This window comes from Solanum tuberosum, unplaced genomic scaffold (genome assembly GCF_000226075.1).
Source record: "Solanum tuberosum cultivar DM 1-3 516 R44 unplaced genomic scaffold, SolTub_3.0 scf00148, whole genome shotgun sequence".
In the NCBI taxonomy this organism is placed as follows: Eukaryota; Viridiplantae; Streptophyta; class Magnoliopsida; order Solanales; family Solanaceae; genus Solanum; species Solanum tuberosum.
The window spans coordinates 463,946-476,390 of record NW_006239071.1 but is presented as its reverse complement, the minus strand read 5'-3'; the positions used below and the strand labels follow the sequence as shown (position 1 = coordinate 476,390).

The following is a 12,445-nucleotide window of genomic DNA, read 5'->3' as shown; positions in this document are numbered from 1 at the left end:
TGAAGGAAAGCAATTATAGTAAAATTCTAATTACTTCCAAATCACATGTGTTATTTGAATTTAATTTCCTTTGACTATTTATAGTTAAATAATTTATCGTCAACCATAAAGAAAGAAATATCTAATAACTATTAGTATATTACCTTTAAAGTAATTAATTTATCATCTTACTTAATTCTTCATATTCTTCTTACCAAATTAGCTTTCAAATTTTTCTATAAATAATATCCTCATTAATTAGTGTTAAGCACTCCAATATCAAATTCTTCTCAAAGAACAATGGCTTTTAAATCAAATTATCTTTTAACTCTTTCAATGATGATAGTAATTGCTTCCACCTTCTGTCATGCTTTTACTGTAATCGATAGTCGAAAGTTACTGAATTCGTTTGAAAATGTATTGAATACTCTAGATCCGTCTATATCAAATGATGATTGGAAGCTCATAAAAGATCCAAAAGATCCTAAAGTGGTGGACATAGCAAAATTTGCAGTAAATAGTGAAAATATCATATCACCGGATGTTCAATTGAGACTTGAGAGTGTGTTGAGCGGAAGATTTCGAGTTGATAACAATGGTACCACTTATGAATTGACAATTGTTGCTATAGATTTCGATGAAGAAAGTGAATATAAAACGATTGTTTTCGAAAATTATAAGGATAATGTTAGAAAACTCATATCCATCACTTGGATAAAACGTAAAGGTATCAACAATTAGATATTATTTGAAGAATATATTTTTCGAATAAACAACTCAAAGTTAGCATTTTATTTTATGTTACTTACTCTTTTGTCTATGTTAATTATGTGTAATTGAATTTTCCCTTTTTTTTTTCATGATATCCATAAACCATCTTAAAATCATGTATGTATAAATACACTAGATACATGTATTTGAGATACTAGATATAGCGAGAGGGGAGAGTGAGATAAGAGAGAGGCGAGAGGGCCAGATACATGCGAATCTACTTGTATATATTGTATCTATATTAATACACCTAATTTTGACCCACATGTATCTAGACATATTTGGACGTGCCAGATAAATGTATCCGAAATCTAAAATCAAGTAAGATCCATAATATTGCAAACTAGCGTGAATCTAAATAATTAGCTCCTAAACTAGTAGAATTTCGATAAGTAACCCTAAATTTTAAGCCCAAACAATTGAGAATCCACGAACATAGGCCCAACTAGATGTTTCAATATATTCTTATTAGTTTACAAAAAAATCTCAATATTTATTACATAATCGCCTATAAAGGAAAACAATAAAAACAAATAAGATTATATGTTCTTGTTATGTCAAAAAATTAAAAGCTCAACCACATTTCCAATGTGAAAAACTAATATAAATATTAGACATACACTTCACAATTCTCACAAATCACAAACTATACAATTTATATAAATGGCTATCCGAATATATATCTTACTCCTACTCGCTACATTTTTAAATGCAATAAATTCAGTAAACGCTTTCACTCCATCGGATCCTAAGGTGATAAAAAAATAAAAAGCAATGCCTATGAATTTTGAAAGTGACTGATGGAAAATATAAAATTGTTAACGATGGCATTATTTATAGTCTACATATTGTTGGTACAAAATTCAATGAATTAGATGATTTTACGGTGGTTGTTTACAAAAATCGTAAGAATAATGTTAAAAAACTCATTTCCTTTATCGACCAGCTCTTGCTATAGAGTTAAATGTATGAGTATTTAAAAGTATCTATTATTCAAAAAAAATATATAAACAACTCAAATTTAGCATTGCATTTTGTGTTATTTTCTTGCCCTTTGTCTTCCTAAATGTTTATATGCTTCTAAGTTCTAACCAAATTTGCTTTCAATTAGTAACAAATTCTTCTTAAAAGAAAAAAGTTATCAATTTCAATTCTTTATTCTTTTTACTCTTTTAACAGTAGTAATTGCGTCAATCTTGGGCCAAGGTGTTGCAACAAATGATGGTCCAAGCCCACTTGGTGATTGGCAGCCCATTAAGGACCCAAAATTGATGAAAAATGGAGAATTTAGATGTTTTAAATAATAATAATAATGATAATAATAATAATGATTAAAAATAAAACAGACGATGAGGAAACACTTCTCCTTTATCTGATATCCAAATTAATCGGACCAACAAAAATTTAGATGTTTTTTAATAATAATAATAATAATTATAAAAAAAAAAAAGAGAAAGAGAGAATCTAGATAAATTCGCTGCAACAAGTTCGACTAGAATAATGTTGATAGGAGAAATCAATTACAATGGTTGTTACCCATGCTATTATATTGTATTATTAATTTAAATATAATATTTATTTTGATTGTTACGTAAATTTTACTGTATTGTATCGTTTAAATTCATTGATAGATAACGATGAAAAAATTTATTTTGTGTAACGACTAAATTGGTGTGATTGCGTCAGTCTTTACTTATTATTTAATAATTGATCTATTTTATCTTTTATCGTACTTTTCATAGTAACTTTGTCTCCATCCTCTACTTTCTCTTGTAAGATTATCATTCAAATTATGTATGTGTGACAATATGTAACGATGAAGAACAATACAAACTATCCAAATATTATATTCACTAAAGCAATACAATACAATACATTATGAAACAATACGTAATAATCATCCAAATAAAGTGTTAATATTCTTATTCTTTTTCTCCTTTTTTTTTTTTATGAGATACCATCTACTCCACTAATTAAGCGGTCCTTAAACGTAACAACAATACTTCCATGACAATAATTTAAAACTTTAGTGAATGACTGTCGGTTCTCCACTTTACCTAACACTTTCCTTTAAATAAGTGCACCCATTAAATTACAAAACCCCACTTTTCTCTTGAATTTTTTTTCATTTTTCATTCTCAAAAATAAAAATAAAAAATGACCATCAAATTATTTTCTGTTTTCTCCTTGACTCTGTCAATTATCTTAATTTCTTCAATTTTCTTTCATTTCTCCGCCGCGTTGGGTGGTGCAGTTGGTGGTTGGACCCCGTTAAATGACGTAAATACCCCTTATGTGGTTGCGATAGGACAATTCGCGGTGAATGAGCACAATAAAGAGGCAGCGACAAAATTGGAATTTCAAAGTATAATTAAAGGAGAAAGTCAAGTCGTTGCCGGAACAAATTATCGACTTGTAATTAACGCTAAAGATGGAGGTCATGTTCGTAAATATTTGGTGGTTGTATGGGATAAACCATGGGAGAAAATTAAGAAACTTACTTCCTTCAAACAAATGTAAGTGTTGGTTATGAATTATGATTAAGGATTTTGAGTCAGTGGATTCAGAATAAACGTCATGTTATAATAATATATATGTGTTATGTTTTAATGTTTTTGTATATGTATGTATTGTTTGAGATATGTATTTGGTTATATAAATTTGGTAAATTTAAGATCTTGAGTTAGTGAATTCAGAATAAACGTGATTTTATGTGTATATATATCTATTAATGTTTTTATATATGTATATATTGTTCGAGATATGTATTAGTTATAAATTAGGTGAATTTAAGATCTTGAGTATGTGGATTTAGAATAAATATGATCAATGTGAGTATGTTATGATATGTATACATTATAATGTTTTTGTATGTGTACATATATTTTTCGAGATCTGTATTATGAGGATTCCTTCTAATATTGACTAGTTTTACGCTGACGTTGAGTGGAAATTTCCTCCTCTTGGATAAAAGCAATTATCTAGAACATATTTTGATGTTTTTGTACTGTATATGTATATATTTTTTGAGATTTGTATCATGAGGATTCGTTATGAAATTAGATAATTTCACGCTGAGTTTAATTAAGCCTACTAAAACTTCTCCCTCCTTTATCCAAGCAACTATTTCAGTTGAAATCGCAGAACTTATCTTAAATTTGTGGAGAATAAACATTATCAACGTGATCTTATGATATATGTATACGTTTTAACGTTTTTGTATATGTTGTTCAAGATCTATATATTATTGTGAGGATTAATCATGTTATTAGTTACTTTTGTACTGTTTTCCAGCCGATTATTGCAATGTGTCCTCTTTTGTGTATGTATATACTGTTTAAGATATGTATACGTTTTAGCATTTTTATATATGTATATACTAATGAATTTATCATAAACTTAGTCCGTTTACTGTCAACCTACTGCATTTTTTCTATACTTTAACCGAACGGAAGCAATAAATTCAGTTGAATCCATCCTAAATCCACGGAGAAAATATGCTAACTAGTCAATTTGTAGGGTTATTTGTTTGAATTTTCTGGTAACTAAGAAATGTGGTGTTTGCTTATCTGTTTTGTTTTGGACAAAGTTTTCAATTTGGAGTCTAAATCGACATTGAGTCATTTGGACGTTATTGTTGACTTGTCAATCACTCAACATAAAATAGAAGCATTGCAAGTTTAGCTAGCAGAAAGAAAAGGCTTATGATTAAAAAAAACATATTTTTTTTTCTGTCGAGAAAATCATATCTTAGCTATCTAGTATTTCTTTTGCGTATCTAAATTATCTTAAAATATATCTTGATGATGAGTTGACCAAATATTTGCTCCTAATAGATAGACACGTGTAGATCAACTCAACATCGAGGTGTGTTTAAATACAAAAAAAAAAGGTGATAATTTAGATAGGTAATAAAACAATGGATAGTTGAGAAATAAAATTCACAAAAATGTGATAATTTAGATATATTTTTACCATCAACTCTAAAAAAGAAAGTATTAAAGTGAGATTAAATGGGACTATGATATCCAGAAAAGCAAGTTTTATAAAGTTAAGATCAACAATGTCAATTTTATGAAATGGAAATAAGTCGAACAATGCAACGTAGGGATCTTTATTCATCTTGTTGTTAATTAGAGATGACAAATATCTCGTGAAATTAGTCAAGATACATGCAAACTGATCCGAACAACACCATTAACAATAATTAAAAAAGGCATTACAAGAAACACAGAGCAAAGTCAATATTCCATAGCATATCCTCACTAGAAAAGTTAGTAGCTAGATGACAATGCAATAAATCTAAGGACTTTTCTAGCTAATTTAGTTGAAAAGGACCTCTTTCATATTAATTTCAAATTTAAAGATTGTAATAATGAAATGAAAGAAAAAAGAAGGATTGATTAAATAGACGTGTTTGGAGATAGGTGGTTATAAGGCCCAAAATGAGTGGCCAAGCTATAGAGTATTCATGTGACCTTCAAGCAAGTGGGCTCAAAAACTCCATATACCTCCACTCTCTTCTTTTCATTTAATCATTCAGTGTTCAGAATTCATTGATTCGATTAATTTAAATTTAAATGTTACAAAAATGTTGTTATGAGGAGGTTTAGAGCTTCCAGCCACCACGAAGGATTATAGTGGATGTAAGATCATTTCACTTTTATATAATTAAAAATTCGACTCCGAGCCTTGAGTATGAAAAAAATCTTAGTAGAGAACATTTTTCTTCTAATAGACCTTCTGTGACACAAATTCAGACTAGTCAAGGGGCCCAATAGAGTTATCGAACATAACATAGAACAAAACCCTTCATTCTGGAGCCATGATAGGTTTTGAATGACCTTTCTCTCTCTATAGGTTGAGCTTTCTTTTCAGTCCTCTCACTTAAAAACACAACTTTATTTGTCATGATTTTATTTGTAGAACTCGAATTCGAAACCTTCGACAAGAAAGAAAAAGGAGATATGCACAGAATTGATGTAAAGCAAAGGAATGGTGGGATGGGAATAGACACAACTGTTATTGATTAAAAGGACATTTATATTGGATATCCCCATACACTTCCATTTTATTCTTTTAAAGATTTTAATAGAGTGAAATGGAAAGTTCCAAGTGGAGATATAGGAAAACAGCATTATCACACAATAATATTAAATAGCATCTTTCAAAATGCAGGGTAAAGTTTACGTTTAATAGATCCTTATGGTTCGACTCTATTCTAAATATGCAAGATTAAGTTGCATTTAATAGATCCTTATAGTTCGACTATGTTGTAAATTTCACAAATAGCAAAAATGTAGCCTATCATGTTATTCTTTTCAAGCTAATTAAAAAAAGAGAGTAGAAAATTGAGTTTTCTAAATCATGGTCATGATAATCTTAGAAATGTCTATATTTTGAAAATGGATGTATGGAATTCTAAAAGTCTGTTGATTTTTTTATTTTGAAGTTTTGAATCTGCCTCAAAAAATAGAATAGTAGGATTTGCGTATGTACACATTACTTTATCTATATCTTATTTTTGAAATTACATCGAATATGTTATTATTGTTTTGCCAGTTTTACGAGTGGAAGAAATTAGAGTTTTTTCTAGAAGCTCTTTTAATTTGTCGAAAGAGATTTTTTCTTTTCAAAGCTGCTTGAGAAAAAAATAAACAAACGTGAAATTTTTTAAACAAACAAAAAGCTTAAATACTTTGTATATTATTTTAAGATTTTGTGTCCCTTGAGATGTTCAAAAGAAATCACGTCTCAAAACAATATAGTAAAAAAAAATGATACTAGTTGACTTGTGAAAAAAATAATAATCTTTAAGGATCCTAGTAATTATAGATTATTATAGCTTTGTGATTCCATTTGATTTTTCTCTACGCACATACTTTTCTTTCTAAAAATAAGAATCAAAATCGAATATTAGATTAATACCTTTCTTAATTATCTGATATTCAAAATTCATGACACTTAACTATTTTAGATTTATCATAACTTGCAGGTCTACTAAAAAGAAGCACTCTCTCATATTACAATTTTTTATTATTAAAGTTCAAAGTCATTATCCCAAGTTAATACTTATCGATTATAGATATTTTTAATAAAAAAATTCATAAGTTCTCAACGTGCCATCTTTTAGGATAATCACTTGAAAAAATGTTGATAATGACTTGCACAAATTTTATATATGATCGTTGAAACACTACAATTGCTAAACAATACATTGTAATGCTCATAAATTGGCCCCATCTTTTAAGCTGTTTTTTTAATTATAATTATTTTATTTTATTTTAATGAATTCAACTTTTTCCTTTTTCTTCTCTTTTTATAGTTATTATCGCTTTAAAATTCCGTACAAACTTGAAAATTAAAAGGACACAATTAAATATCAAGTAATTAAGTAGTAGTACCAACATACCAACATGTATTGCCTACACTTTTAATACTTTTAATATGAGGTTTCGAATTTTTGAGTTTCTAGAAATTAACAATTTTTATTATGAGTGTGACTCTCAAAATATATCTTACAATACGTGAATTCAAATTTAATCGAAATCTAATAAAAATTATCGGACACAAGATGAGAGGTTTAAAAAAGGCAAATAGTAATAGTAAATTTGGTTGCTATAATGTTTTAGAATTAAAGATTTCTAAGTAGTGTACATAGTTAGGAAGGCTGAAATTAATAAATGGTAATTTACGATATTTACCATAATCACCAAAAATTATATAGTATATTCCATTTCATAAGTATATGACAAGTTCATTTATCTTGAACTTTCAATTTTATTCTCTGATCAACATATTTTTGATGAGTATATATTTCCTTTTTTCATTTTTTCGATATCTTAATTAGTTCCTGATATATTTATCTTCGCATTAAATTCACCTAAGATTAGGTTTCAAGCATCTGTAATTAACTTTTTAGGTTTGCCGTCTGAGAATGTAATCATGAGAAACTATCAAACTAGGATATCACATAAGCAAAGGTAACTTCTGTTTGAGCGCGAAATAAATAAAATTCAAAGAAAAAAATCATATTCAAAACTCAAATGAAGTAAATTAAAAATAAATATCATGTCAATTTAATTAATTATATAAAAAAATACTTACCAGACCAATACAATATTCTACCGCGAGTATACAATATTAACATTAGTAAGATGTATTAAAAGAAAACATACCAAGAGTTACAATGAGAAATATAATACTACTAACAAACATATTCAATATAATCTCATCAAATAAGATTTGAAAAAGGTAAAGTATATACAAATCATATTCCTATCTTAAAAATAGAAATACGATTTAGATAAATCTTAATAATATACTGAGTATGATCTCATCAATTAAGATTGAAAAAAAAGAAGATAAAGTCTGTACAAATCATATTCCGATCTTAAAAATAGAGATATGATTTCCACATCCCTTAATAACATATTCAGTATGATCTTATCAAATAAGATCCGAAAAAGATAAAGTCTATACAAATCGTACTCCTACCTTAGAAATAGAGATACATTTCAAATAAAATTCAAAACAATCCCGAAAAAGAAAGTAATATAAAAGTAGAAGAAATAGTTAGCACAGTAGTGTAACAAGAATTTGGGCATAAGAGAAAACTACAAATACTTGTAGACAATTTGTACTACCCACCATAGATCGAATCAAGATCAACAGCTAATTTCATCTTCTCCAATTCAAATTCGATAACCCCACAAAAATTTACTGCAAATCTTGGAGAAAGAATGAAACCCCATGAAAAATAGTGAAGTATTGAAGAAGTTTGAAAGAATTCATCAATTGTGTAGAGAATCCAACATTTGGGGAAGTGGGTGTGATTGAAAATCAAGCAAAATAGGAATCTGTTTTTCAGGACCGAAAGGGGGCGGCGGCAAAAGCTCTGAACCACAACCAATTGTGGTTCAGAGGTTGTCGTCCCCAATTCAAGCAGTAACAGCAGCTGCTGCTTCATCGTTTAGGGAGAATAGTTTTGGTGCTGGTGATAGTACGAAGATGAAGGGTTTATTTAAGTCTAAGCCCAAGACTCCTGCTGACCTTGTTCGTCAGACCCGTGAACTTCTTATGTATGTTGAACGGGTTAATGATACTCGTGAAGGCAAACGAGAAGAAAAGGTTTGAAATTTTTCAGTTTTTAGTTCATGATTGATTGTTACATTGTCTAATTTTGTTAGTTTAGAAATTGGCTCAGTTTGTGAATTAGTGAGCTGAAAGGGTACCTTCCCCAGAGTATCTTGTTATTGTTGTTGTTGTAATTGAGCAGAAATGGATATAGAGGATCATATAGTGATCTCAACTAATTTGGTTTGAGACTGAGGTTGATTGATTTGGTTAATTTGTTTGAGCGAATGCTATTGAATTAGCTTGTTTTATGAGATTCTTATGTATTGAGGGGTTCCGACACTCGTGAAAAGCAAACGAGAAGAAAAGGTTTGATTTTTATTTTTTGCAAAATTCTTACCTTGTCTTATCTTGTATGGAAAGGAAAATGGGAACTGAATAGAGCAAAGTATACAAGGAATTATATGGTTTTGAGGTATAGTTGATGATAGATTGATCGATTGTTGGAGTGAGTCTTTTTGAAGTGGCTTAGTTTGTGATTAAGTGATGTGGATTTAGTGGAATGGATATAGAGGATTCATATAGCCAAGCTCAATGAATTTGGTTTTGGACTGAAGTTGATTGATTTGGTTCAATTTGTTTGAATCAATGCTTTTGAATTATCTTGTTTTGTGGAATTTTTCAGAAATGGGATGGCTTTAGTTGGTCCAATTTGGATCTAGTTCATTTGCTTGTGATCAAAATGTAATTTTTAATTTTGTAGATTGCTAAACAACAACGGAATTGGCAGATAAGTGCAGTGGATTGATTTGGTTCAATTTGTTTGAATGGACATTTTTGAAGATTGCTTTGTGATTTTTTGAGTAATGCAATAGCTTTAGTTAGCACAATTTGGATCCCCGTCATTTGCTTGTTAACAAAATTATATTTTATTATGTGGAACGCTAATTGCTAAGCAAAGAGCGGAAGTGGTGGATAAGTTCTTTCTAGTGATATGCAGTAGAGTTGATTTGTTTTCTACGTTCTGGAATATTGTGATTGAATCAACAGTGAATCAGTGACAATGCCACTATTTTGAATGTCGCTGATATAGATTCTTAATAATTTGGGATATATATGTGATAGTGCTGTTATATGAAATATTATTTTGTTTGATTATGTTTAGCATCGTGTTTGTTATGCACTTTTTTTTAATGAAGTTGTACACTTTTTATTCTTAAATGTATATTTGCAGATGATGGAGTTAAGCAAGTCAATCCGGGAATTAAAGATTATTCTTTATGGGAATGGTGAATCCGAACCCCTCGCTGAGGCTTGTGCTCAGTTGACCCTAGAATTCTTCAAAGAGAACACGCTTCGGCTAATAATTAATTGTCTTCCCAATTTGAATTTAGAGGTAAGTTAACATCTTCTATGAGTTCAGAAAGTTGCTTACGGTCAGATTGTCTCTCTCTTGTCACGTGAGGTCGTGAGCGGGGTCTTATTTATGTTTTTTTGTTGCTTTTTTTGGAGAGGGTATGATCTGCTTTCTGTTCTTCAATCATTTTGATGGTTCTACTACATTATTGGGTCATTTTGAATTGGACTTTCACTTCTGTTAAGCCTGTTATCTTTGTTCTTGTCTTTTCCTTATTTTCCTATTATAATGATGTTTCTATTTCACAGACCCGCAAAGATGCAACTCAAGTAGTAGCAAATCTGCAGAGACAGCAGGTTCAGTCACGGCTGATTGCTTGTGATTACTTGGAAGCAAACATTGATCTGATGGACAAATTAATATTAGGGTAAGCTACAGTACATAAGATATCCAAAATCTGGTGACTTGCTAGTATGATGCTTTGTCCTGTCAAATTTTTCATGTTTACTAGTTTTCCATATTCTTTAAGTTTTTCCTACCTTTACTTTCTGACAGATGTTTCTAATCTGTATCCATGTGAACGCTAAGTCAGATATTTTGGATGAAAGAAACCATTTTTTAGATATAGACTTTTAGACTAGAAGTGCTTGTTTTCCTTGTACCGATAAAAAATAAGTTCTTGTATTCCTTATACTTTATTGTGTTCTGTGTCTAATCCGTGTTATCAGGATTTTCTTTTGCTTGAAACACTCCCCTTTTTGGTCCTCTAGAAACATCAGCTCTACACCATGACAAACTCGAGATTAAATTGAGATTAAGCAGACCTTATTTTCTTTATTAGTCCAAATGATAGTATTTACTTGACCCTTATAATGTTAACTGTGTGGCTAGTCAAATTTTATCACATAAATGGGATGAGGTAATACTTTTCGACTGCATTTTCGCAAGCATTTTTTCAGAACTTAATTTTTGCGGCACAAAAGATGTTTCTGGAGATTCCTGTTGCTAATCTCCGGTTTGTGTGTTTGCTGACTTCTGATGATCCTTTTCCCATGTCATCTAGATATGAGAATACAGAAATGGCTTTGCATTATGGTGCAATGTTGAGGGAGTGCATTCGCCACCAGAGTGTTGCAAGGTAAACCACCTGAATCTATTTGATGGGTTTTTTTTGTCTTTTAGTACTGTCTAGAAGTTTTTTTCTTTGCTTCTTTCAAGTTTATTGGTGTAAGGGGATTTATTTATCTGACTTGCTGGTGACATAATTAGTTTCTTTGAGTAATCTCTTTCTAGTCCCTGATTATGTCTTGGATAGAAACATAAAAAAGTAGCTTCATGCTACTGAATGGATCCTTTTTTCTGATAACTTGCATTTGCTCTTTGGTTTTTAGGTATGTCTTGGAGTCTGAGCATATGAAGAAGTTTTTCGATTATATTCAGCTGCCAAATTTTGACATTGCTGCTGATGCTGCTGCCACCTTTAAGGTTAAATGCTCTTGATCATGATTCTGGAATGATTATCACTGTCTGCTTCTCCTTTGCCTATCACATGTCATTAAGTTGGTAGAAAAGGCAGAAAGTGAAGCCTTTTTGCTACTTTAAATTAGAAATAATTCAATAAGAAGTAAATGAATTAGTTTCATGGGAATTCATTCACCATTGCTATCATCCATATTTATAGGAGAAAGTTATTTTATGGAATGGGGTGATTTGTTTCTCCTAGAAGCAAGCACTTGTTGGCAAAGTGGCTCTGGAAAAATATATAGCTTTTCCTATTCTGTAAGAACTAGCTAATCATTACAACTGTGACGTTATCCTTATCAACTTGTAATTCTTGATCAGGAACTCTTGACAAGGCACAAATCAACAGTAGCTGAATTTCTTTCGAAGAATTATGACTGGGTAATGAAAGTTAATTATTTGGACAAGTGTTTGTATTGAATGTGTGCAAGAATATTGTTTAAACCATATATTATTTCTTTCGAAGAATTATGCTGCTTGTGGCTTTATTTTTGTTATTGTACATAATGCTCTCTAGCTACTTCTTTCTTCGATACTAGTTCTGCTTACACTACTAAGTTCTTGTTATGATTACATGATTGTGAAGTCATCTTTTTCGTTCTCGAGTGTTTCGTGGCAAATGTGTTAACCCCATGGGCACTAGGCAGTAGTATTATAATTTTAAATTTGGGGACCTTATTTCTGTTGCTCCTATTGTCTATTGCATGACGGGGTGAAAATGTAAAGGATCAATTGAATACC

The 12,445-nt window shown here is 30.2% G+C and overlaps 2 protein-coding genes across 2 annotated transcripts in view; both read left to right on the top strand.

The window, feature by feature from the left end:
• The first annotated feature begins 279 nt into the window (after window positions 1-279).
• LOC107061516 (uncharacterized) lies at window positions 280-720 on the top strand. Its single transcript, XM_015310865.1, has one exon. It carries the CDS (start codon window positions 280-282, stop codon window positions 718-720), a length of 441 nt encoding a protein of 146 aa, XP_015166351.1.
• A 7,556-nt stretch (window positions 721-8,276) lies between these two features.
• Window positions 8,277-12,445, top strand: part of LOC102594580 (putative MO25-like protein At5g47540) — a 7,724-nt gene continuing 3,555 nt past the window's right edge. Inside the window, exons 1-6 of the mRNA XM_006352289.2 lie at window positions 8,277-8,880; window positions 10,061-10,222; window positions 10,492-10,610; window positions 11,247-11,321; window positions 11,575-11,668; window positions 12,026-12,085. Coding sequence (XP_006352351.1) covers window positions 8,761-8,880; window positions 10,061-10,222; window positions 10,492-10,610; window positions 11,247-11,321; window positions 11,575-11,668; window positions 12,026-12,085 — 630 coding nt within the window. The 5' untranslated portion in view covers window positions 8,277-8,760. The remainder of the gene's footprint in view (window positions 8,881-10,060; window positions 10,223-10,491; window positions 10,611-11,246; window positions 11,322-11,574; window positions 11,669-12,025; window positions 12,086-12,445) is intronic.

Bases quoted from the DNA above. Each gene is read 5' to 3' on its own strand.
- LOC107061516 (XM_015310865.1), top strand. From the start codon at position 280: ATGGCTTTTAAATCAAATTATCTTTTAACTCTTTCAATGATGATAGTA.